The sequence below is a fragment of the Pleuronectes platessa genome, chromosome 20, assembly GCF_947347685.1.
Source record: "Pleuronectes platessa chromosome 20, fPlePla1.1, whole genome shotgun sequence".
Lineage (NCBI taxonomy): Eukaryota > Metazoa > Chordata > Actinopteri > Pleuronectiformes > Pleuronectidae > Pleuronectes > Pleuronectes platessa.
In genome coordinates, this window is record NC_070645.1 from 12,752,126 (window position 1) to 12,779,232 (window position 27,107).

A 27,107-nucleotide genomic window follows, 5' to 3' on the forward strand; every position below is an offset into this window, starting at 1 on the left:
AAGGACGATGTAACAAAAGCAACTAAATGCTAGTAAAAAGTATAGAGGCAATAAAACACAAAGATAACAAAAGATTAAGATGGCATCACATTAAGAAAAGTCTAGAATCTGCCTCTTCTCATCTGGCAGCATCTCTCCTACTTGATCCAAACATTTTTTGGTTTCAGCTCAAGATGTGAAAATTTTAATTTTTTTCCTAATCTATATAATTGTCAAATTGAATCTCTTAGCTTTAGACTGTTGGCAGAGTTTCTCACTGTATTCTTGACATTTATGGAAACTAAATCAATAAAAGGAGAGTATTGGCTGTTTATAATTTAGTTTTACTACTTTCCTGACCTTGTTGTCCATATAAGCTTAATGGAGCTGAACACCAAGGTCCAACCTGTCTCATACATATTATGAGTGAAATCTTATTGTAAAAATTGTTATGTTTAAATTATAAACTTTGTAAATGTTTAATGAGGTTTATTTTATGCTGTGCTGACTCTAAATTATGTTATTTTGCTTGTGCTGACAGTATGACAGCCTCTACTGCCTCCTATAGACATTACTGCGCCACTACCCTGATGACTATATTGGTGTAGTCACCCTTTTCTTTCTTGTCAGTTTCCTCTCAAATAGTTGTATACCTCTTGTTTTTATTCTGATCTATTTTAACTCATATGTAAAACCATGTCATGTATTTTTTTTATCTATGCTTTTTGTCATGAAGCACATTGAGTCTTGTTACATGAAATGTGCTGTATAAATAAACTTTACCCTGACTTCTCCATCTGTTTTAGTGTTGCGGGATTTTACTGTAAACCAAACTAACCAAAGCAAACCTAAGCTTAAAAAATAAAATGAAAACAATTTGCAATATTCTGTGATAGGTGCACTGCAGTGGAAAAGACCGCAAATATACAGCAGAGGGCGACGTTTAGCTGCGTTGACTCCCTGGCTTCCCCCTGAAAGGCAACGTGACTTTAATGTCCCAAATAATAAAAAACAGACTCCACATCAGATGTTCTTACTTTTTTTTTTAATAAAAGATTTCTCTTTTGTGTTGTTTTTACACATTTTAAGGCATCATGCACAAAAAATAAGCCATACTAAAGGCATTATGCTCAACCGCTACCAAAAAATCCTATGTTCTAACATTTGGAGATTTGCAGTTAAAAATGTTTGTACAAATATGGCATGTAAGCTGGCATGTTAGTGAATCTCAAAGCAGAGCGTCACCTGCTTTCACAGTTTTTGTAAACATGGCTTTGAGCAAAATAGGGCTGAGGAAAAAAGACGAGAGATAAAGGGAAAGCATGCTTCAAAGTGGGGATAAATTTCCCTGATAAGCATGCAATGCATCTGAAATCATATTTACAATGCACCATTTATATTTTTCATCAATTTAAAGTTAAGACATTAAAAGGTTTGTTGACAATAACACTTAGACTGACAAGAAAGACAGATGTGTCCATAAAGATTCCCCCCCACCGAGTCCCCAACACGGACATCGTTCATGTCGGTGAACGAACTAAACACTACAAGGTTTTTTTTAAACTTCAAGTTTTAGATTCCCGGACAAATCTGTTCATCAGGAGGGTTTCGAAAAAGAAAATTTGCAAAGAAATTGGCGTACCTGTTTTATTGAGATAGGTTCCAGGGTTCCCACATATTCTGCACATCACATTTAAGGACTTTTCCCAATTCCCTCAAATTAAAAGGACTCAACCTGCAGAGTTTGAGTTAAAGGATAAAGGTATCCAAAGGTATATGAGAACTAGCAGCTCACAGAAACCAATGTAAAAGAGACAGCTTATGTGTCGAGGACCCGAGAGATGGTGGGAGACGCACATGCATTTATCCTGTTTACTTCCATAAACTATTTATTTATTTTTACATAATTAATGTATTTTCATAAAATACATTAATTTAAGCACCTACAATAACCTATTGGAGGCCTCCCTTTTCTCCCCTGGGAACCCTAAGGTTTTTTAATTTTGTGTGAAACAGCCCAACTGTTCTGAAAACCCGGTTTAAAAAAAAAACTTGTAGTGTCCACCATGGCAGACATTCGGTTGCCGGGAGCTTTGGCACAGTTGGGTCCAGTTGTGCTCTTCTGTTGTGCTCCGTGTGCGTTATACGATATTGAAGACCATGGAAAGATACTGTTCATATGAAACCTGGATCCAGCCGTCTTGGTCTGTATCGTACCGCCTGAACACGTCAGTCAACCTCTGTGAAAAGACAGGAAAAGACATCATTTACTTTTTGAATATTACAAAACCAAACTGCTCTAAAGCCTCAAATTCTACATCAGCATACTGCATGGATTTAATAGCAAACCAAGGTGATTAGCTGACACGTGTTGAGATGTTAAATGTTAAACTACGTACCTGAAGGGTTTATTGATCATATCTTTAACAGTTAAAGGCTGCAGTTACATTACACTGCCTTGATGCAAATGCTAAGAACATCCTTTATTCATGATATCCTCCATTACATCATTCGAGTATTTCTAATTATGTGGTGGTCAGTGTTGATATTGTGGCGGTAGGCCGTCCTTCATATGTGGCTCAGGACACATTTACGTTAACTTCACACAGCTAAAGAGGGTGTGGCCAAATGCGTCCAAGACCACCCCAGAATATGTTTTTGGTCTCAGGACGCATTGAGGATGCATTTAGCTGCGTTCACACAAGGGGAAACCTCCTCAGCATCCCTCCACTCATCGGGCCTTTCTGGTTGAGTAGCTACACTGAAGTCACTTTGTGTAAAAGGAACATGACAGCCTGTTTGGAGTTTGCCAAACACCATTTAACGAACAGAGCATGAGGACAAACATTCTCTTCTCTGCTCTAATGGGACAAATATTGAAGCCGTTGGGCAGAAACACCCGACACGGCTCATCAACTGGTTAATACCATCCCTGTGGTAAAGCATAGTAGTGGCAGTGTCATTCTAAGGGGGGCAGGGACAGGAAGCTGGGTCAGAATTAAAGAGAGAGTGAAGGCAGCATGTGAAAAAAACCTGCTCCCTAGCACATATGACCTGAGACTACTTGCAGCAGGACAATGACACAACTGAATCTACTGTGGGACGAGTCCCTCACTGTGCTATAGTGGCTGAGCCGACGCCCAGACTTAAACCCCCATTGAACATCCAGACACCGAGACTTCAATTTGACAGTTCAAATATGCTTTCCATTATATATGACAGCTTGAGAGGATCTGCCAGGAAAAATAGAGTTAACTACCCAGATCCATAAGTGCAAACCTTATTGAGGCTTTCCCGAGAAGATTCAAAGCTTTAAGTGCTTCCAAAAGGGCTTCTACAAAGTGAATTAATAGCCTGGATACTTTTGAGAATGAGATCCATTTTTTATACATTTGCATAAATGTGTCACCTGTAGTACAATACAGCACTGGATGAAGTCATCGAAGGCCACCTGTCCCTTCCTCTGGCGGTCGAACTTCTCTATCAACGTGCTGTAGAACTGGTCTGATAGACGATAACCTGTACATGACAACAAATATGATGTTTTAAACATTTCAGAAATGTTTTAACATTCCGTGTACGCTCTGTAAATTTTCCATAAGTTAATGCTCACTAATCGTTTTGGTCAACAATAAGTGCTGTAGATTCCAGCCAGGAGCTGCTTGTCAAATACAAATAATAGGATTCATGAGAGTGAAAGTAAAGCTTTAGCAGCGTATTTACTACACAATGAAGTATAAAGTAGATATAGAGTGTTCTAATAGCATGCTGGTCCATACAAACGCACAGAGGAATTGAAAGGACAGAATCTGACCTTCTAATTCAGAGAAATGATTAGTCATCTAAACAGCCACGCAGCCCACCACCACAGCGATTCAGTGTAATTATATACCAGCATACTTCGTGTCTCACCGAATCCAGTCAGCGCCTGTTTAAGCTCGTTCTTATCAATGAAGCCGGAGTTGTCCCTGTCGTAGTTCCTGAAGATGTTCTGCCAGTCCGTGATGTACTTCCACACACCAGCAAACTCGTTGAAGTTCACGCCGCCTTTATTTTCCCTATCGAACATGGCTGAATGAAAAAGGGAGAGAAATATGAGAATAAAATATAAAATGTAGTATTCACTTGATGTCTCTCTCACACCCACTCATACATTTACTCAAAAGTCTAGAAGTGATGGATGAAACATGTCCTGAAAGCAATCATGCTAATACATATGATCAGGAAGGGACGCCCCACACTCGACTAACTCCTGTTTCATAAGATTCAAAACACCACAACACTGGAAGAAGACAGTTTGATCCCCCTCAACTTTAATCCACTCCTCACTCCCCTGTGGTTCAATCCAATTACCTCCACACAAAGGGAGTGCTATCACAGGATAGGCTTCTTGCGGGGGACTTTTAAACAAAATGATTGACTGAGCATGGCCCTGTGAGAACGGGAGGCAATGGAATTATAGAGATTTACTCTGCAAGTCACACAGCAAAAACATACCAGGTTATGCTATGCTATGTTATATTAAGAAACAAAAGCATATTAAAAACCAGAGCGAGATATCATGTTCACAAGATGACATTGTTATGGTGGCGTAATAAATTCAATGTTTGTAGTTTATGTGTATGGTGAAGTTAAGTCTGACCTACAGCACTGAAGCTGCCAACAGAGAACTGAACTAAAATGTATTTAGACGTATTCAACATCAAATGCATAATGCAACTGCCTTGAAAGTGGAACCGGGTCAATATTTGGCGTCTGAGGCCACCGACAGGTTCCTTACGATACAAGCTTCCCCACTTCCTTCTTGGTGCTCTCTCGTCCTCCCTTTAGTGTTGGCTGCAGGTTTCCACTTGAGCAACACCGAGGTCTTTGTTTGAGCCTTCGTTTTTTTCTCAAAACGTAATCCATTTATCCGATCGTCATGGAGAGGAAACAAACAAACAAGTGTCAATCTGAGAATTTACTTACATATGATGGAGCGGACTGTCACCGGGTTGAAAGGAGTCCATGTGCCTGCAGACAGAAAAAATACCGGTCACATACCAATGCAATGTGGGCTGTTTTGGTATGTGAGCACTAGAATTATCGCACTTCAGTTGTATGCCTCCAACAGTGCTGTTTCAGTCCACATATCTTTCTATGACAAGACTCATATGAGGTCACTGTGAATTATTAATTTTTTTAATCAAATCTTTTGAATTTTGAATACATTTCCTAAAGGCAGACTTGAGTTCAAAAGGCCCAAAAAAACAATGTTTAGGCTACAAGAAGAATTGGAAGTACAGCTGGATAGACAACCCAAAAACATAATGACTTAAACAATGATGATAAAAACATCTAAACTAAATTATCTGGAAGTTAAAAATACATGAGTGGTACAGGCAAACAGATCATAGAACTACAAAAGTATGAGTGAATAAAGGCTTTACAGTGCTGGAAGCTTGTCAGAGAAAATGCTGTTGTCAAAGTACAGAAGCTGAGAGGAGCTACAGCCTTAATTATTTTCCTCAAGGTATTGACAGCATCTCCAGTAAATAATCTGTTTTATTCTCATCATGACTTTGTCACCAGATTCTCTTAGGATAATTTCTGTGTCTATATCTATTTTTAGAAGGGACCACTACTGTATCTCATAATAATAATTTAGGGATATCATCTACAGTTTTTTAGCCCTGGATTATTCACTTTACTATCTTGGGATAAGAAAATGCCACCATGTTAATATAGTGATCTTGAGATTAACAATATTGGTATTAATATTGTCAGATCAACTCTCTATGTTCCATTTGTACTGTGTCAGTTTGTGGGACAGGATGGACCCATAATCAGAAACCATTTGCACAGATAGAACACTACTTGAGATGTTTTGACACGTCACACTAGGTAGTGCACTACAGTTCATTTGAGTTTCCAAGTTCTATTGTTCTGATCAGGAAAGAATAGTCCTTTAGTTTTTAATTATAGAAACTGAAAATATTCAGTGTCCTTCCACATTTAGGGGTTTAAAAGTGATCAGCAACATCCTAAGATAGTTGTTGATGTCCAATGGACACCAGCGCAAAGAAGATCAAGAACAAACAAAAAAAAGAAATTCATGATTCCATTTTTATCTCGCATCAAACGTCTTTCACAGAGAAGTCTTCTTAAAAAGGAAAGAAACAGTCTTGAAGGCAGTTCTGTGACAGGCCCTTTTTTCCCCAAACACAAGAGAAATAGTTATTTTTCATCTACAGGACAAACTGCTGTCATCTCTATGGCCAGAAAACGACTGATGGGTACTGAGTTGAGCAGGGTGTCTATACTTTACAGCCTTTCTTCACACACTCAGTTCTCAACACACTGAGATCTATCGGGCCATCTAAATCCTTGCTGACTCACCATCTCACTTCATTACAGAGGCCCACAGTTCACGGCGAGAAACAAAGGAGAGTGACTGAGGGAGGATGCAGAGAAGGGAAGAGACAAGAGAGAAGAAATAAGGAAAAGAGCAAGAGGGAAGATAATGAACAAAGGGAACAAAAGAGTAGGGACACAAGGAAATGAGAAGGCCCACATAACATTTGCAGATTGTTTTTTGTTGCCATTACTTGAACTCTTTGGCCTACTTGTGATTGCTCCCTCAAGCTCTATCTGCAGCTTTGTAACACCTTGATGGCATAGTGTGGAGCCTTTTTCACACCGTGCTGTTCATGACTGGTAGATTTTCTTTTCCCTTGCTCTGGCAGCAGTGAGCAGGTTTCCAGTGAAACAAGATTAGATGGTTCTGTTTAAAACCGTACAACTAAATAAAAAGGTATATTTTATCTCAAGCAAACTCCATAAATGATAGCCAAGATTTTGGCACAGAAATATGTCCCGCAGTGTTTCAGAGTTCAGAGGAGATACTCGACAGCTCCTCTCTCTGCCTCCGTTTGTTTTATTGATGGGTGAGGCTGTCTGGGACAGTGGGTGGAGCTGTTCTGGGACCACATGCAAGGTCTTACTGGAGACAGCGTTCAAGCCAAAATCTATATCCCGATAATGCTGCTCTCAAGCAAAAAACAAAGCGATTCATATGCGTATTGATGTGGAATTAATTTGCAGAACCCCTGTCACAGAGTGCTGTGTTTTTGTCTTCAGCTGTGCAGACCGATTAAAGGCTCGTCTCCCTAAGCATTTTAGAGACTGGAGAGTGGCTACAGACTTAGTCTCAATACATGTCCTGAACACATCAGGATGTATGAGCAGCTGGGTCTGTAAATTTGACAATTTATATTGTTGATTTGATAATGATTTACTAACATAAACCCTGTGAGCCAACAGGAACCATCATCAAACTGATAAGAAGTTCAACAATGGCCACATTCAAGTGAGCAATTTGAGATATGGAGAACAGAAAAGTGTACACAAGTAAAACTATCTTAGATGGGTTATTATATCATGGATAATGCTAAACTAATGAGCTGAGAATATAGTTTTGTTTTCTCAAACAATCTAACATATAACACAATTTCTCTCAAATATTTCTTTCTGTGCTATAAATCTCAAGCTCGAGTCAAAGATTTTTATTTTCTGTACTGAGATCCGACCATCCCAGAAATCCCAGTAAAAGTCAAATTTAACCTCAACTATTACTTTTAAGATCATGAAATTTGCTTTCTACATGTGTTTCTACATTAATTACAAACAGGAACGTGAGATTTCGTCTCAATTGTGTATAAATCTGCCTTAAATCTTCAAAATGAGCAGACAGACAGACCGCGGCTGCCTGGTGTGATGCAGTCTGTATGGTTGAGATGTTTGTGTTTGCTGATTGCCAAATCGGACAATACGACTTCTGTCCGGTCCACACACTGCGCTCTCTCAGGAGAAGGGAAGAGAGGGGCGATATAGGAGGTGAGGAGGGAGGCAGACTTGTGGAAAAACAGTGTGAACAGACTGCAACGTATACACATATATATAACAGGTTGCACTGGGGTTCAGTGAGATGCTTGTGTAAATACACTTGACATACGTAAGCATAAATGGATGAACTTTTAAACACAAAACCACACAAAGTAGTTTCCCAGATTTCAACCAAAACACACTAACTAAATAGTGTTTAAATTTAAAAAGTAACAGTTTAACCTTGAGAGGTAAAAGGAAAAACCTACAAATCAAACATTATGGAGGGATGATTAGTTGAAAACCTTATATGTCTGATTCCAGTATTTCACTTGCGATTTTTTTAAAAGGCGTGAAAACTTGGTATTGTTAAAGCAGAGGAGAGTTTAAGAGGAGATACTGGTGAACTGAGGACTCTGGGTCAACCCATTTGACGTCATTATGAAAACGTAAAATGGATTGTTACAGTGACCCCTAGAGGTCAATGAGTGTTAAGATATATTTTTTTCTTGTGTTTTTTTGCTGTCTGAGTCAGCCTGACACTTAGCAGAAGAATAGAAGAATAAGAGCAAGAAGCTTGGACCCCTGATAACACTGGGATTCAACCAAATCATTGCTAATGAGTTAAGAAAACAGAAACAATAAGTAGCCAATGACTCAGCAGTCAGCGAGTGGTTCTCAGTTTCTGTTTATGGTTTATGCCAGATAAAAATCTGTCACATGAAACAGTATGTTCGGAATCCAGTCAATCATGAACAGTAGGTGCCGCAGACAAATTAAAGGGTCTCACATAGTGAGTGTATAAGGCATCTCATCCACTGCTAAAGTAGAAGTGGCAAAGCAGAACTGTTGATATATAAAATGAGGAAACTAATGAAATTGTGCCGCACCTACACCTCACTTACAAAACACTTCAAATGTAGGGTTGTCAAGGAAGGGATTGCTGAACAAGCTCCTTGACTCCTGTCATTTAGTCAGGTTTGCAATCTGCACAGCAGGCTGGTGCTCCCTCAGCTGTGGTTAGTTTTAATTAATTAGTTAATTTTCATGGCTATTGCTACTCCAACACACTTAAATAAATAACTCAAGGAGAAGTGGATTGCATGCAGTAGAGCGCATACCTCTGCCAAGTCCCAACAGTCCCCTTGAATTAATCAAGCCTTATAGCTAAGACCATACTACCTTTCTCCGCTACACATTGGTGGTAGTTACAGGTTTCTAGCCCTATTTGTTACTGTACAGCGGCTGGTAAAAATTATGGCCCTATGAAACCACATTTAAATCCACTAGATCCAGATTGTTATTTGAATCTGCACAACATTGCACACTCATTGATACCAACCTATAAAATATGTTAGATTTTTTTTAAATCAAGATTCACTAATAATTCTGTAGAAAATCAAATATAATGTTTAACAAAATTCTCTTTCTGACATTATGAAATGAACAAATTCCTTGATGTGACCCCTGATCTAGGTCAACATCAAATCTAATGAATTCCTCCTTGTCTCCCATTGCATCCTTCCACCAAGTTTCGTACCTCAGAGGGGGTATTAATAAATCTGTGAGCACAGGAGAGTGAATGACAGTTGGGTATGATATCCACCCACTGCTGAGCGGAGAGAGGCCAAATAATTATATTAAATGGTGTGGCTACAAGGCAGAGGCAAAACAACAACATGCATACACTTCAGCAGCACTGAAGCAATCACTGTATTATTGAGGATGATACACTTCCACAGCCAGGAATGATAGAGGGATGGAGAGGTGGAGGTAAAGAAGAAGAACGAGAGAGAGAGACAGAGGGAGAAAGGTGAGGACTGAGTAGGGGAGCATGGGCGAGAGACAAAGATAGAAAGTCGCAGTGACGGGAGACCAAACCGTCCAGATGACACAGCAGGTACTGAGCTGATGCCAGTGAATGGGAGAACATGTAATTTTGTTAGTTTGTAATTAAGAGAAGGCAAGTAATCCTCTGCCAGTAGGAAGCGATATAAAGGGAAGAGATATTAATGCTGGTTGAAAGACGACAAAAAAATGGCATCCTGACAAAGAGCATACAGGATCAGAGGAATCCAAATGCTGGATAAAAGAGAAACTGGGCTGGAAACCGTTGAAAATACCTCATCCTGTGAGCAGATTTTCCGCATGCGCAACCGGGAAGAGGAGGCTGACATTGATTTGAAATCTACTGATGGATGGCCGAGTACAGAATGGAGAGATAAGAAATCTACCAGCCACAGCCTCACCTACCAGTGCCTTCCTCCTCACCGTCTGAGCATATGTGGGGACATTAGAGCGGCAGCACACGGACAGTGGCAGGTCTGGCAGGTTTAGCGTGCAAACCGCAGGACAGGATACGGCGCAGTAAGTTCAGCTTCACTGGCTCTGTGTCACATCACAGTGAGCCTAATGAACTGGCGGAGAGTGAACCAGGCAACCTGCTGTTCAGTGCAGGCACAATCACAGCATGGTGTACCCAACACATCTACGTACATACAAACAAACAACACCGATAATTAAACACATACACGCAAAGTAAAAAACATCAACCCGAAACAAAATAGATGAAAAGAATAAGACCCACGTAGATAACCACACATTCTAATGCACACACAAACACACACTTGCACTTATCAGTACGCTGAGCCAGAGCCGCTGTGGAGCCTGATAAAAGCTTCTTTCTCTGCAGCTGCTGGCTTCCACTCTTCCTCTTCTGGTTTCCTCTGGAGGTGCCCCTGCCCACACATAAATGGGCTTTCGGAGGAGAGTAATCTGCTCAACGGTCTTCGAAAAGACAACCGAACAATTCAGTTATAAAGCTGATGAGGAGTACCTTATAGTCTAATGAAAACACAAATATTAAACCGTTATAAACCAGAGCTTCAGCGCAATCTCCGCTGTGATATACAGCATATGTCTTATCAATCATTCTCCATGTCACATTGAAAGCAAGGTCTAGACGCAATGCTGGTGCAGTGTTGTGTTTATGTGGGGGCACGAACATAGATTTGACCAGTCTGATGCCTTTTGGAAGCTCCTCTCAGTCTGAGCGAGAGCGACTTGAGCAGAGGAGATGGCCTGTGACATCTATTCAACACTGCCCATTAAACTGTCTAGAAGAATCAGGTATTTTCTAGTTCAGGAAACCAACTAGGAACTGAACTTGTAATCCTGTTCGAGTCCCTCTGCTCCAGATCATCCTCCTGGAAAGAGTAGGACTCCATCACAAGAAGCTGTAATCTTTATGTTTTCTATCCGGGTCCTTTTTATGCTGACTTGTTTTATATTTTGAGACCTCTATCAGATGAACTCTCATTCACCAGCACTCTCTATTGGAAAACGTCTTGAGATAGGTGCTATATGCCTGTCAAGCTTTCTATTCTCTTAAGCTAACTAGCTAATCAAGCTGACATGAGCTTGTGTGGTATGAATTGGTTGCTGAAGCAAGTACAGGTCATGGGAATCTGACAGCCGAAACCTGAGGGAGGTACCACATGGGCATTTGTGCTCTAGCAGGTTCCTGGTTGGAGTCCCAGCCAGCCCGACCATAGATTGTATATCAAGATGGCGAACATGACAGCTCCCAAAAGTGAAGCCTTTTGATCGCCCTCTGGTGGCTGGCCGCAGTTTAGGTCATAAATCCAGGCGATTCAGTGTTAGTGGATGGCGAATGGATTAGATAAATATGTTTCGGTCTCGTTAGGTGGTTCTTAACAAACAGATGTTCAAGTCTGTATTTGTCCAGGAATGCTCCAAATGCGCAAGATGGCAGTGTTCCTCTATGGAGCATATTTTGGCTTAATTTCTGGATAGTGGGAGGAAGTGAATAGGGGCATCATCCATGTTTAAATACATTCTATGGTCATCACAAAGGCAGCAAGGCATCATGGAGGGTGTTCTTAGCTCCACAAACTATATCCTTTATAATGATCACTAGCTCGAATCAATGAATCTCTAAAGTTACATTATCACCTTGATTAAGATATTATTTATTGCCAGACAGCTGTATTAGATTGCATTGGTTTCAGCAAAGGGTGCCTAATAAACTGCCAATGGAAAGAAACAAAAATGGAAGTGGCAGAGATTGAGAAAGTAAATAGAAAAGTTATTTAAAAAATGTGCGACACAGATACATACCATTCGATAAGGCCTGCTGAAGCTCTGAGTCTGATATCACTCCACTCCGGTCCTTGTCAACCCTGGGGAGGAACACAAAGATTAGATAGTGCCTGCAGTAACCATTTTACACACCCACACGCTCAACAGCAGCGGGCAGCAGCACTCGTCAGCTGAAACCTTATCCTCCTGAGCGTGTGTTAGTACTTCAACAGTCAACTGGGACTGAATGGAGGTCTGTGATAGAGAAACACGAGGAAGCATGTACACACGTGTCTCCCCTGAGAGCAGCTAGACAGGCTGGGCATGTGTTTGTCATAGTGTGAGTGTTGATCCTCAGCAAAGTGAAACTGAATGTTGGCAACTGTAAACATTTTTGAAGAAAGACACAGAGGGACTGGTTACATTATGTCTTTGCTCTGTCTTTACAAATGGAGGCAAAACTATGTAAGCTCCTTTTAATATTTAAAAATGTCACTAAAGAGCTTAACAAATTACTGTTTTTACTCTTATTTGTTGTCTTTTAGCTCTTAATAGTTTTGGTTGAGCTGTGTTTTCGCTCCTATTCATTGTGTTCGTGCTCCTTTATATTCAAACATGTGTGGATTAAAGTGGCGACATATCTTATTTTACACTATGTTATAACTTTAATTGGGGTTTATGTTTATCTTCTTGTGTTTGAATGAAAGTAGTAATGATTTTTCATCATCCTGAGACCAACACCCATCTGTTAATCATTGGTAATTGGTATTGATGTGCTTACTCTTTCTTTTGATTGTTGAACCATCTAAACTTAAATACAAGTTAGCTGAACATGTAAGTTTCCAGATAAGGTTTAAAATCCTCAGCTCTATCTCAGACAGGAGTCCTTCTCTGTGTTGCGGAAGGAAAAACATTAACAGGCTGGACTATGACACGCATAACAGGCTCCATAGTTCGAAAATAATATGGACTACACTCATGTAGCTTAGTCAAACATCCCATGAGTCAGTTGTTCCTTAGCAACCGGCTAGGCCCAACCTATCAACACAGAGCTAACTGAATAAACACACGGTGAATACCAGCAGAGAAGAAGCGGGAGAGGAGACGGGAAACCCCCCAAGTAAAAAAAACAAAACAAAAAAACATACACATAGGATCGTCCCAGTGCCAAGTGTGTGGGCTGAGTTTCTGCTCCCAGTTGGTACGACATCATATCCTAATATCTGCAGCATTCATAGCTTTCTTTACAGTGATCAGATATATGTCGCTGTGTGTACTTGCTCCCAGCTAAAAAAAATAAAAATAAACCTTACATAAGGAGACCTTGTCCTCTCTCCCTGGGGAGAAACACAGCTCTCAGCATGCCTCCATAAATGAGAGCTTTGTCACAGTGGTGGTGACGAGTGGTTAGGTTCGAGCCGGGAGTGGGGTACCCAACCTTTTACAAACACCGACAGATTAACTCAAAGACGTGTAGTGTGTACATCTGCTCTCCCTCTTTCTCCCCCAGTCTTCCCTCCATTTACTCATTCACTGAGTTTCAGGTAGAGTCACCTCACCAGACTTTTACCTAAAAAAGTCGCTAAAACTTTCTCTTCTAGCAAAACAGTCTAAATTCACGAAGTCAAATACAACACTGGGAGGTTAACAAAAAAAGGCAACATAAAACATCATGGCTGAGTGGGTTACTGTGCTCAGATTTTCCCATGTGTCACTATGTCCCATTAAGCAATGAGGTTAGAATATGGTTTCTGGAACAAAACTCGCCCTACTTTCCACATAAATAGGTCCAAGAGTAAGAAAATGTCACCGTTGCTTCAAAGGCCAAATTAAAGCTGCATTCACAAAACCTTCCATGGAAAGCCCATTGTCCAAGAGGCAGTTTCCATTGCTACTATTTCTAGACTCACTGACACTGAAGTCATAGACAGCGAGAAAACATATTTTTCTTGAATAGAAATGAATCTGCGTTATGGATCTAATCCAAACTCAAACCCTGAACCCCTCTGCCAAGGAGGTCGTGTTTTCCGCTGTTGATCCATGGCTTAATTTATGGATCTTGATTAAAAAAAAAACATACTCAGAGGCCTGAAATCTATGACCTTAATAAGGTTCAGTTGAATTTTGGTGGACTGTTTGGCCTTGGCCGAGGTATGTGCTTCAACAAGTTCTATTTGTTGTTGACTGGTGAAGGGATAGGTGCAAACATTTTAGTAATTCCAGCATCAAGCACTGGTATGTTGGCACAAAGATGAGATTGACTTCTTCGAGACTCATTCTCACGTCAAGTCATGGAATTTAATAAATAGAAGAAAACAAACAGTCAACTTAGAAACCGAATGACTGCAGTCTACTTTTACCATTCCCTGTGCCAAACACTTGAGAATGAATGCCTAATCTGTCAACGTGTCAACATGTCCAGTCAGAAAAATACAGATTCATGATGAGACAGGATACACAGAGTTAAGGGCTGTGACCTGAGCAGGTTTCCAACAGCAGGACAGTGAGTCATAGAAGGGTAGGGGGTGTGTGCATGTGTGTGTGTGCGTGACACACAGACACAGAGAGACCTCCCAGTCAACTATGCTCTATTGAATCTGGTCACATGACTGAGGGAATTCCAGCACTCCTCTGCCAGATTTTTCCCAACAGGCAACGCATGAGGCAGCGCAATGCTCATGTGAGAGACGACAGTGTGTGAGTGTGTGTTCCTATTGTGAGAAGCAGAGTGATGATGGCTCTGTGAGCACACAGATGTAATAGTCATCTGTTTGTGTGGCTTTTAGCGAAAGCAAAAGATACGTAAGATCAAATATATACATCTGACCTAATTTCTAAGGGGGGTTTGCACCATACATAAATAATTCATTAAGCCGGTTTCAAAAGCCTTGCCATGCCTGCAGCAACTCAATGTTGTAAGAAAAAAAAGCGGGAGGAGGAAGAAAAAAAAATCCTCTGCAGTATTACATAACTGTATAGTTAACTATTAGCAGGGACCAAAGCATTTCAAGTGTTTCCCTCACTGCCTACAACCGGCATGACCTTCTAAGATGCTGCCGACACACTTTTGACTCAGGCTGTTGTGAAATGGATGACGGTGAATGGTTGAACGCCGCCACTGAGACTAAACGGAGACAGAAAACAACACAGGTTACAGTAGCTATATGATCTTAGAATTGAAGATCTGGTCTCTGGCATTCATGTCAGCCTGTACCCTGCGTCATATACACCTACAACTGGCAGGTTTCTGAAGGGAACCCCATCTTGAAAGGGTTTTACTATGCGGGCTGGGAAGAGAGGCGATAGCAGAAGAAAGCATGAATGAAATATTTCCCGTTATATGTGTATTGAAAGGAGAAATCTTGAATTGTTGCAGGGAGATCCGGGTAAGAGGCATTCAAGGACTCCTGGAGGTCCTTGGAGCCCAGTTTTGGAAACTGGTGAAGGGGAGATGGGTTCACGGGTTGAACGGCAACAATAAGACAACTGAGCTAAAGTAATGCACCGATATGTAACGCGACCTGCTGAGTGACGTGTAGCTTCCAGATGTTTCCAGGAAGCTGCGAGGAAACACGAGAGCTGACAAATCCCTCGTTTCACTGCGGAGCCCCGCTGTCACACACACGCACACGCACACGCACACACACACACACACACACACACACACACACACATACTCATGAGGAGTAAAGACACAACCGCAAAGACACACACAGCCCCACACATACACACTCTGTCATTTTGCCGACACACACAGTCTCACACACACACACACACAGCCCCAGACACACACTTTATGTCATTCTGCCGACACACAAAGCAAAGCACAACCCGCCCTCAGCTCACTCACCTCTGGAAGATATTCCACAGGAAGCCCTGGTCCGGGGGAGCGTTGGTCTGCATTGGAGCTCTGTACGGACTGTGATACGCCATTTTAGTTTTTTTGAATAAAGAGCCAGGCAGGAAACGTTTGAGTCAGACCGACACACTGCGTCTCTCCTGCCGCCGGAGTTTGTAGTTCGAGTCCCTGAGCAGCAGCAGCAGCTTCTCTCCGACAGCGACGCGCCCGTCCGACGTCAAACGCCCGCCTTCTCGCGCACAGGGGCGTGGCCAATCACTGACCACTACCCGGAAGGAAAGTGACGTCACACTTTCCTCTCCTCACTCAACGGAGTAAAAATAGAAAAAAGTTTAGAAAAAGAAAAGAAAAATTTGCATACTGAAATGAATGGCTGGACTCAATTTGTTCAGATTTTTATTAAATATTTCTATTGTTGAAAATATTGATTTTGAAAACACTGTGTTGTGTTATTTATCTTATTGTAATAAAGGCACAATTCCACATTCATCGTAAAACCACTGGCAGCAGGGAGGTCAGACACTATTCAGTTCGATATTCTACAAAGCAAAAGTCATCAATGCCATGACAGCTTGTAACGAATTAATAATAGAAACCAACTGGATTAGAGCATAATCTGATTTCCCAACCAAAAACAAAAACGAAAACAGTAAAACATTGCTGTTCATTGGCACAGGGACTTTAAATAGTTCAAAGCTACAGGCAGTCAAACCAGTTTGCAGCTTTATGTATTTTAACTATGTCAATTAGGCAGGAAGGCTTCAAGGGACTTTGGGGCCCTCAGGCAATATGGATCTGGGGCAAAAGGGAACTGTGGCATCTTACATCCAATGAAACCATTCTCTACCACACATGATACCAAATGATCCCAATCATCAAACAATTATATAAGTATCAAAATAATAAAACGTGCAAACAATGCTTAGACATAAATCAGTGTAGAGTAGTCTATTTTAAGCAGACTGTATATAATTAAATAAATAAAGAGGCATTTTACCAAAGTACCAAACTGTAGTTGCAATGAAGTAGATGTCTGCTGTAGCCCATGCTTAATTAAAAAATAAACAATCAAGGAAATTGTACACACATAAACCGTTCAAAAAATGTAAATATACAGTTTTATTTTATCACTAATGTTACATTAAAATCAATAAATCACTTCTCCGAACCTTGAAAACATCATTCCTGATTACTATTATCTAATAGTTCACGAACGCATCATTAGCTTCCACGTTCAAAATGATGAATGTCTAAATCTGATTGGTCCGCAGTGTTTAGAGGCGGGGAAACTGCAGCGCACTTTCTTAACTTTGCATATTTTACACTTTTATAGATTCATAAACTTTTATATTTCCCTCCTCATTGCGTCTGACATTGACAGAAACGTGGAATAATGTTTTATTATCCAAACGTCCTCCAGCGCCACACCGGATGTTTCTCCACAATTTGGTGAGTTTTTAAAATAGCTAGTTAGCTCGTGCTAGTAGCTACAACGCTAGCGCCCGACAAGACACGACAGAAATAACTAGTGAGCTAAAGTTTATTAAATGTAATAAATGTGTTTTTTCTGTCCAGGTTAGCGGCCACCAGAGGCACCAGGGTGACTCGCAGAGAGCTGCTCAAAGTCAATGTCAAGCTAACATGGTAAGAAAAGGCTAATGCTAACCTGTCTCTACTTGAATAATAATGTAGATCAGATGAAAGGTGGATAAATGTTGTGTGTTGTAAATCGTTAATATCAGCTCACATGTTAATTTATCATATCACTCATTAATTAAGAAAACTGATAATTTTGTTAATGTTCATCTTTAGCAGAGAAATGGAGGTTAGAGGTGGCAATAAGATAATACCCCCTCTTTGCTCTCCTACTTTCAATATCTTATATGCAGCCAATACTAATTTTAACATTTAGTTATTTATGTTGGCATTCAATGCATTTTTAATGCATTTTGATCAATGTTTACAGCGGGGACATCCAGGGCTACGTGACCGCTCAGGTTCCTGCATCGCAGCCCAACCTGCCGATGCCTCGCTTCTCTCTCTACCTGTCGTCCCAGCTGCAGTATGGAGTGGTGGTCGTCTACCACAGCCAGTGTCGCTTCCTGCTTGGTGAGAGAAAAGGAGCGAACGAGAATAGAAAGACCAGGAATAGAAAATCACAATCAAGTCACAACTCTCCTCTTATCTACATCGTTGACACATCATACGCTGTGACTTCCTGCTATTGTAGGTGATAGAGACGACAGTAAGAGGAAGAGAGAAAAACATAAGAGACTTTTTGTGCAATATAAAACCAACATACTTTACACTGGCTGTTTCCCAAATTAACCACATTACCTTTGACCCAGATTCTGGTAAAGCTTGTGAAAGCTATATTATCAATCACAGCTCAACAGTCTCCATTTATCTGGTTCTAAATTACACCGATATTGCATGTGACAGATTCATGATCATGCAGTTTGATTAAAATCTGTGAAATACCGTGCATGATCAAAAGCAGATCTAGATGCCAAGGGGGTCTTGGATTCATCAGTGCCTTGCATTTAATTTAATCCATCTGTAAAAAACAATACAACCCTATGTCATGAGGTAATTCTCACATAAAATCTAAAATAGGGTTTAGTTTTCCATAACAATTAAATTGGTTTGTGCATAAGAATGCTTATAAATGATGATAAATGCTGAAAACAATGTAATTACATGACCGCCTTATTTCATTCAGTGCCTCCTCTTGTGTAGAGCAGAAGCAGAATGTACACATTTGTCATGTCAGATATTTTAAAACTTGATTTACATGTGATACATCTTCTGGCAATACCTAAACTTCTGTGTGATATCCTATTTTTTCAGAGGAGATCCAACAGACCATTGACCGCCTGCTGCGTGCTAAGACAGGCTCACGCATTGACATGGCTGAGTCTGACAGGTTTGCACACACCGAGGGGAAAATACACAGTGGAAGGGTGTTAAGTAGCTTGGGGAACATTTTATGCAAAACTGTGCAGAGCTTGTTTGTATTTGTGGTAGACTGAGCTATATTTATTTTGAATATTTTTGGTAGTAACATTGGTGTGTCTCCCCTTTATCCGACAGGCTGGCCCTGAATGTTCCTGACAGCCTGTACCTGATGGAAGAGGCTGAGGGAGCCCAGGACCCCTTCTTCGGTCTCATGGAATCACACCAACTCCTCAGCCCCTATAAAATACTCCAGGTACAATTTATGAACGGGTACAGCCATATGCTGTATGTGTTTGTGCGGCTCTGAAGACCAGATAACTTCAACGGGTGTGAAACTTAATATCTGTAGTGTAGCACATCACCATCCCCACCAGATTCCAGGATTTCATTCCCACATCTGAAGAACAGTTAACAAATGAGAGAGGGCTTCTTATCTAACAAGATTTACGACTTTTGGCTCTTATCTGCCATTAATGCTTAAACCTTTGACGACCAAAGCAGCAGTAAATCTGTCATCAAATACAATTGGATAGCAGTAAGTAGATTACTCTGACTGTATTTAGCACACACAACATGAGCCATCAACTCCTGTATGTGAGTCATTGCTTCATTACCTTTCATACACAAGTTTAGGTTACCCTCAATCTGCCATAGTATTTTTGCATGATATCCTCCCATACAAACCCTTTGTATTGTCAGACAGAGTAAATCATAGCAGATAGCTTTTACCTACTCACACAGTTCCGGCTGCTGGAAATCTGGCTGACATGTCTGAACTTTGTCCTCCTTGTAATCTTTTCCTGTGGAAATACCACATGTGATTTAGATTTAGCTCTGTACCAAGTGTTTCTAAAGGACAAAGAATGGTTTCAAAATATCAGAATGACATTTACATTGCACTGGGACACTAATATATATTTTATGGTTTACTATTTTAGAGTTTAGCCTCACCATGGTAAATCAGAAATCGCTACATGTTGAGAGTCATTTCCTATTCACTATTTTAGACATAATATATCAGATATTAGTTGTCACCCTGTACAGTTCACCACAGAGCAGCTTTTATGACATGGAGGCAAAGAAAGACAAAGAAAACATTTTACTATTGAAACAACCCTAACCTCATGTTTTAAAAACATTTTTATCCAGGCTCAGTTCATACTCTAAAATCGTACAAAAAGAAAAATAAATCAGTTTAACAGTATGAAATGTTTGTAATGTTTATTTATTTGTAGACTGCGTTTACAAGTGAAGATGTGGGTCCACAGCACTCCCTGGTGCCCAGTCCCCGCACCACACTTGACAACGGGGGTAAGTTAGCAGTGTCTTATCGTGGTGGCAGCTGATCATGGATTATGATTACAAGACTGCTTGATATACAATATGCCTACTCACATATTCAACCATCACTGGCAATAACTCCTCAATTTTGATTGTCATTGCTGCTCCCTTCATCTCAATCAGACAATTTCCTATGTATAAATAAGTATTCTTTGTATTTCCCCCCTGTTAATAGGGCTTTTTTGTTAGTTTTTCCCTTGTTGCAGGTTAAGGACAGGGGATTTCGCACCTTGCTAAATATAGTTTTACTTTGTGATCTTGTGTTAAAATGCATCAGTCATGGATAAAGCCAGAGCCAGAATTCATTCTCCTGGCTATTTTTTCCCTTGGCACTATCATTCAAGTGCCAAAAACGCAGGGGAATCTGACCTAACGCTCACAGCCCTCTAGTGCTACAAACATTTGTGGCTCTGAATTCCTCCTGCTGTGTTAAACCAGATTTCAGGTCACCCTCAGTCGCCATCACGCTGACAGAGAAGGAGCAGTTTGTCATCACCACTGCTGAGGTAACCCCTTTTTCAGCGTCCAGTGACACGAAACCTCACAGTCATCATTTCTATATGTAGCAGGCTTAATATGATTTGAGAACATAACAGCAGTGAACGCACCAAATTTGAAAGTCAAATGACATAAAGACAACAGAAATTTCTCACTTTTATCAGTGGGATGATGTACTGTTTAATTCCACTGAGTTTTGCTGGAGGTTTGGGTTTTTCACTGCTAAAGAAATATATCTAGGAATAACAAATGTTGAATTGATGCACTGACATCAATTATGGTGGAGAATGTGGAAGTGAAATACCTGAAGCCTAACTGTTTGTTTTGAATTCACTGCTCAGCACGCACAGTGCTTAGGGGAAAGCAGTAGTACATTATCTTAGTCATATAAACACAGCTGGTTCACAACAGTAAATCTCCTCCACTGCTGCACTGTCAGCCTCCTTACTGCCTCACTTAATGACTCATTATTTTCCTCCTGAAGCATCATGAGCAGATGAAGGCTGTTTTGACTTGAGAAGATCTGACTTAATTACATCAGCTTCCACTCCGTTCCATCACAGAGACATGTGGCTGACTGGTCTCGTCCTCTTCTGCCCTCCTGTTGTCCACTTGCCCTATGGATTTATTTTCGCTTTGCATTAAAAAATTAAGCACTTTCTTTGATTAAAAGTCTCTTGTCCCTGTTTTTTACTGCTCAGTTCAGTCAAGTCAGATGTATTTGAATAGCACATTAACAGGAGTTACAAAAAAGATTTTGCATTTGCAGAAGTGGGACAAGACATAATGTGAAGTTGACTTATATTGTCCAACTTTATTGCTTCTGTTCTTTTTAGCCTTTTTCCTATCTTGACATTTCATTCTGTGACTGTCTCTGTCTGTATCAGAATTTCGAGGGAGAGGATCTTCCTGAGGTCACAGACAGAGAGCTCGACTTGCTGATGGATCAAAATGACCAGTTCTGTAAAGGTATGTGTTTCTATCTCAACCACTCATCATTCGGTGAGCACTTCACATGTATGTTAGCAGGTTGGTGTTATCACTGCCAGGAAAGAAAAGCTTCATTTTCTGGGGATTTTCATTTCAGGGTTACCCTGAGTAGAATAGAGTGTCATGTGTGAATCCTGCTTTGCTTTAAAAAAGATAAGAAGGAATATCACACAGCTGTCTACCCTAAGTAGTATTTTAATGTAAGTAGCACATGTTGAGTCAAGTAGAGTTTAGTTAGCTGTGTGTTCACTTCCTGCATTATAACAGCAGTAAATGAGTAGCAAGCTGGATTTGTTAATGTTGGGTATAACAGTGTAAACCAGTCTGTCGTAAACCTTTTGCTTATATATATCTCTGTGTATGTGAATATCTCACATTGTTTCTCTGAATATTATTTACACGTGTTCTCAACAGAAGTGGAGCAGCAGCGGAGCTGGGACAGAACCAAAGAGCTTGAGGGAGCCATGTCCTCTTTTGACCAGTGAGTCTTGTAAAGAAACATCAAACTGACCAATGATATTCAGTCCCAAAGTACTTAGTATATAACAGAACTGAGAGCATCAAAACCACCTCTGATTTCTAATTAAAGCTCATTGCATGTATGTTTGGTATTGACCTGGTCACAGTGACTTCACAGTTCCAACCATGAAACATGGAGATTGGGGTGGGCGTGTATATTAAACTATATCTTTACACCATTAGGACAATAGTGCCTGTGTAAATCCACAGATACTCCCTTCTCTCTCCAAGCAGTACCCAAGGTCAGGTTATAGATAAAGGGGCAAACCAACAGTACAATGTAGTGTCTACGCTCAGGGACTTTCATATCTAACTCAGATGCCCCAGACAGAGACACTAGCGCAAGCAGTAAGGACACTGATTTAGTAAAGCATGCTTAAGGCTTGATTATCCAATAGGATGCAAACACCTACATGTAAAATAGAGAGTAACAGCAATTGTAGCCATTCATGGATGTGCTGTTAGAATAAGTAGAGGGAGATATAATGGGATGTTGTGGGAGACATCTTCAGGCTTGGAGGTGACAAATGCTCATGTTAGTCTGTTGGCATTTGTTTCTGCATAAGACATCAGCTGCTGCCTGAGTTCTCCTTTCTCCAGCTTCCAGAAAAGTTCCATAACAGCCATGATCCTAAATGCACTGTAAAAGTGATTCAGAGATTGGACATTTTGATCACACTTCTCCATCACTGCAATAGATCAATCAATTGTACTCCAGTTATTTCTGACATCACAAAATGGAAAGACAAGGGGAGTGTGTATGAAACTGATGTATGTGAAGATTGTCTGTTGTTAAAAAAGTCCACAAAGTTCTTGCTCCTTTCTGCTTGGGCTCACTAACAAATTACCATTAGGTTAGTTAATGTACCTTAACATGTCATTAATGCAGAAGTAGCTCAGAGGAGTGAGTATGTATATTCAACACCCATAGATCTGAACTCACTTTATAGGGTTTCCAGGAAGACATTAAACAAGTGACTAAATCTTAATCATTATTAAGTTTTTGTTTGCTTGGTAACAAGCTAAATAAATAAATTTGGTATAGTGTGTGTTTACTGAAAGCATGTGTGTGTTCTTGTTTCAAGGTTGAATAAAACCGCAGTGAGAGAAGAGCGGGACAGTGTGTTCCTGCCGGATGAGGAGTCGGGTCAAACTGTGGACGTTACTCTGGCATCTCATGGCCTAGAGATGACTCCACTGCGGGTTGCTATGCCAACCCCGTCCTCTGGGGCATCCAGGACAGAAGGAGACCAAGGGACAGAACATTCAACTGAAGAGGTGACGCTGTCTAGTCATGACATTGTTCAGTATTTACTGTCAGATAATTCAGACCATACAAACCTCTAAACATGTTTGATTTTCCTCTTTAGCTTTGTCTAATGAGTACCACAATAACTAATCATTAAATAAAAATACAATAAAATGTGTTAATCTATGAATAAATAGATTACATAAAAAATGTATTGACTGTTTGGTCTTTTAAAGGGCAATAAGAAGAGGGATTATAAAAACTATATAATTTTAAAATATATTAAGGAATCAAAAATATATGAATTAGGTATATATTTTAAATGAATATTGTTCAGTGAAATTATAATAAATTCAATTAAATACAAAATATTTAAGATAAAATGAATGAAAAGCTTCATAACTTGTGGTCCTCCATGGCTGTCAAACTCTAACATGAAGTAAACACCTACAGTGAGAGAGTTGACGTCGGCTTTGATTTACATTCCACAGTGTGACTCATGAGAAGCTTTTTGTGTTTGGTTTGGACACATGTAATGGAAAGTACGTGTGGGTGTGTCAACACACAGATTATAATTTCCAGTATGTGTCTACTAGTTGTGATGTCCTTTCACAGACCCAGTGCTGTGAACAGGTCGTGTGAAGACGCTCTGTGTTTCTCTCCCTGCCATCAGATCTTGGTCTGTCCAATCAGGAAACCTGCTGGAAGCCGCAGACGTCAGCTGGTCTTTGCCGACCCTCAGGTCCAGATTTCTGACAGAGCAATGAAGGAGCAGATTGTAAAACCACTGGCCGAGACACTGGATCTGGTACAGAAACACACTGGGATGGTTTCAATCAGCAATACAAATTACAGTCAATGAGCACTTTATTAGGAACGACTGTACTAACATACACACACACACACACACACACACACACACGCACCGTTTGTAGTCTATATATATTGTATGGACCATAGACTGGTTATAACTTGTTTCACAATACTGCCGCTCTATCCCTCGGCTGTTACTGTGGAAACTCTGGCTCTGTCATTTGTGCAATATGGCAGTGTTGTTATCTGGGATAGTCAATGGTCACTAATGAATACACATTGAAGAGGATCAAAGCTTCACGGACACTGAACAGCTGATGATCAAAGACTGAACCTTCAAAGTGTCTCTTCATCAGGGTGTCAGTTAATTAAACTCCAGTTGTCCACTGGAGTTGTAATACATTGTTTTTATTCTCCTCCTTCTTTCCTTTTTGTCTTCATTCCTTTCCTCTGAGACACCATCATTAGCTGTTACACCTCTACTCAGTGTGCTTCTATTTGAAACGGCTGCATCACTTTACTATTGTGTTTGTTTCTCTCAGTCCGATGTGTTGCTGAACTTGCCCACCTCGACCAAGTGGGCCACACCTGCTCAGCTCTTCAGCGCCCCCTGTGAACGTCAGTACCATGTGCTACGATTCACCTGTAAAATGATCTATTGACTATAAATCTTTTTAGAGGTTTTTCTTGAATAAGGAAATGCTGGATAGATATATGGATTATATAATACTGTTAATGAGGTCAGAAAAGAAGAGAAATAAAGTAAATGATAAAGAAAGAGAGACCAGTGAGATGTGTGAAGACAGGCAGGGAGCAGATCAGACCTGGTGGGAGGCTTTTCCACAGGCACCAGTGTCTTTGTCCATAATGGGCCAGGTTAAATACTGAAACAATATGGCGTCTGGATACAGTCTACGTCTTTATGGTGGTATCGTGTAATGGAAGGTTTCCTAGGAAGGGGAAAAACACCAAAAACGTTCCCTGTCATAATCAAGGGATTCGTACTGTACCTACCAAAGTACCCCCAATAAAAGTAATAAGGATTGGAAATCTTTAAAAGCGCACATTTCCATAAGGAATTATACTGTCCATGTTGCAGGAGCTCAACCTGCGACCTCTGTGATTTTAGAGATACTAGGACAGAAGTCATCAGGAGGTTTCTAGATGTTTTCTATCAGCGACGACCTTGCAGAGCCTCTGAAACAGGCTATTAGTATCGATTACAGCTCAGTGAACATCATTGACTTCCAACAAACTCATCACGTCAGCTCTTGTGCAGAAAATACAAAATGGTGACCAAATTCCCCGTCTGCAGCCCTCCCTCATACTGACCTCCAGTTGCTATGGAAACAGTGTGCCTTGCTCACTGCCCTGCCTGTGCTTGGGGAAAACCAAAGTGGGGAGATGGAGGAGGAAGAGGAGGAGGAGGCGAGAGGGGCGTCTGAGCAGGAGCAAGAAATACTGAGGCACTCGAGCATGAAGCAGGTGGGTTCAACCGACTGAAGTCTTCTTTGTTGTTTCAGGTCATTGTCTGATATCCACATGATCTACAATCAAACACAGTATCTGGGAGGTGACCGGCGAGCTGATAAACAATCTCACCAAATTCCACTTTTGCTCGGATGCCTATATAAGAGGCAGCACTTGTGAGGCTATCGCTAGAATAATGAAGGTTACACAGCTCGCCTGCAGTTGTGTCCTGCCAACTGAGTGTGTTCAGTTCAGTGGTCAGACAAATTAGATTATAAACCTTGTGTCTGTGTCACGAAACTCTGCCTCTCCCTCTCGCTTTAAGTTATCCAGTGAGTCAGGACTGCAACCCGCTGATGGCTCATGTAAGAACTCTTCCCCTCTCTCTCTCTCTCTGACGCAAACATTTTCAGATCCTGATACACAAATTGTTCATTTCAAACTGTCAGCGATTCATTGTGTGTTTTTTTGTGTGTAAACAGCTGCATTAGATGTGATCCTGGACATTTCCAGAGAGGACAAGTCTGTAAGCGACGTGATCACCCCCGTTGGGAGATGGTGAGTCTATTGATGTTTAGACAGACGGACGACTTAATGGATAAAAAGACGGATAAGTGTGTGTGTGTGTTTGTGTTTGTGCAGGTCTCCGCAGGAGGACACTCGGCTCCTAATGGAGCCTATAGCAGAGGAGAACATTGAAATGCCCGAGGCGCAGACTGACACAGAGAGCAGGGACATGCTGAGGTGCCTCAGACACACACCTTAGAAAAACCATGATTTTCCGCCAAATTCACTAGTGGACAAACACAGTATGAACACGTCAACACATAATAACGGAATCTTTATTTATAACATTAATACTAGTTTGAATCATAACCTGCACTTCTCATATTTGCTCCTCTCTCTCAGCTGGATCTCCTCCGCCCTGGAGAGGTTTACTGAGGTCACCTTTGACTCTCTGCTGCCCCCCGAGGCCGACCGCACCACTGCAGCTCACACGCTCTACAAACTGCTTGGTGAGGAAATCGACATTCAGAAATTAATATGTTTTCAAGATAAATCAAGATGTTGACTGGAGAACCAATGGAGCTGTTAATTTGCACATCAGAACACTTTTTGTCAGTTGAAGGTGTATTTTACCATCTTTGCATCCAATGAAAATACAGATGACACTGATTTAATCTGCAGCTTCACATTGATGCTTCTCCTCAGAGCTGCTCTCTGGCAGACACGTGACCGTCCTCCAGACTGAACCCTACAGCAACATGACCATCAGCTCTGCCTGAGACTCCGACCTCTGCAGGAATCCACACTGCGGCCTCATGTAGACAGAATTAGTTCCTATGCCCACTTTGTTGAATCCTGTCAATTTTTATTTTCACACAGGACACAGTGTGACACATGAGATCATCAGTTCTAACACTGATAGTTTACCTGTATTCGTTCTTTTTTAATCAAATGTTTTAT

The 27,107-nt window shown here is 40.8% G+C and overlaps 2 protein-coding genes across 3 annotated transcripts; one reads left to right on the plus strand and one right to left on the minus strand.

Moving 5' to 3' along the window:
* Window positions 1–1,002: 1,002 nt before the first annotated feature.
* pdcd6 (programmed cell death 6) lies at window positions 1,003–16,040 on the minus strand. 2 transcript variants are annotated; one of them, XM_053412527.1, is made up of 6 exons: window positions 15,794–16,040; window positions 11,983–12,044; window positions 4,948–4,992; window positions 3,880–4,050; window positions 3,389–3,498; window positions 1,003–2,219 (listed from the first exon to the last, which is right to left on the minus strand). In XM_053412527.1, exons 1-6 carry the CDS (start codon window positions 15,874–15,876, stop codon window positions 2,121–2,123), a joined length of 570 nt encoding a protein of 189 aa, XP_053268502.1. In that variant the 5' UTR covers window positions 15,877–16,040; the 3' UTR covers window positions 1,003–2,120. The 2 variants fall into 2 exon arrangements, with proteins under 2 accessions (XP_053268502.1, XP_053268503.1); XM_053412528.1 differs by having other exon boundaries at window positions 3,892–4,050; window positions 15,794–16,037.
* Window positions 16,041–17,195: 1,155 nt separating this feature from the next.
* rec8b (REC8 meiotic recombination protein b) lies at window positions 17,196–26,985 on the plus strand. The gene is made up of 18 exons (XM_053412758.1): window positions 17,196–17,251; window positions 17,378–17,446; window positions 17,769–17,911; window positions 18,653–18,728; window positions 18,896–19,013; window positions 19,996–20,071; window positions 20,540–20,607; window positions 21,487–21,568; window positions 22,004–22,070; window positions 23,194–23,386; window positions 24,031–24,165; window positions 24,713–24,788; window positions 25,486–25,655; window positions 25,966–26,005; window positions 26,123–26,198; window positions 26,283–26,384; window positions 26,550–26,656; window positions 26,853–26,985. The coding sequence occupies exons 1-18, from the start codon at window positions 17,196–17,198 to the stop codon at window positions 26,924–26,926; spliced, it is 1,728 nt and encodes a 575-aa protein (XP_053268733.1). The 3' UTR covers window positions 26,927–26,985.
* Window positions 26,986–27,107: the final 122 nt, after the last annotated feature.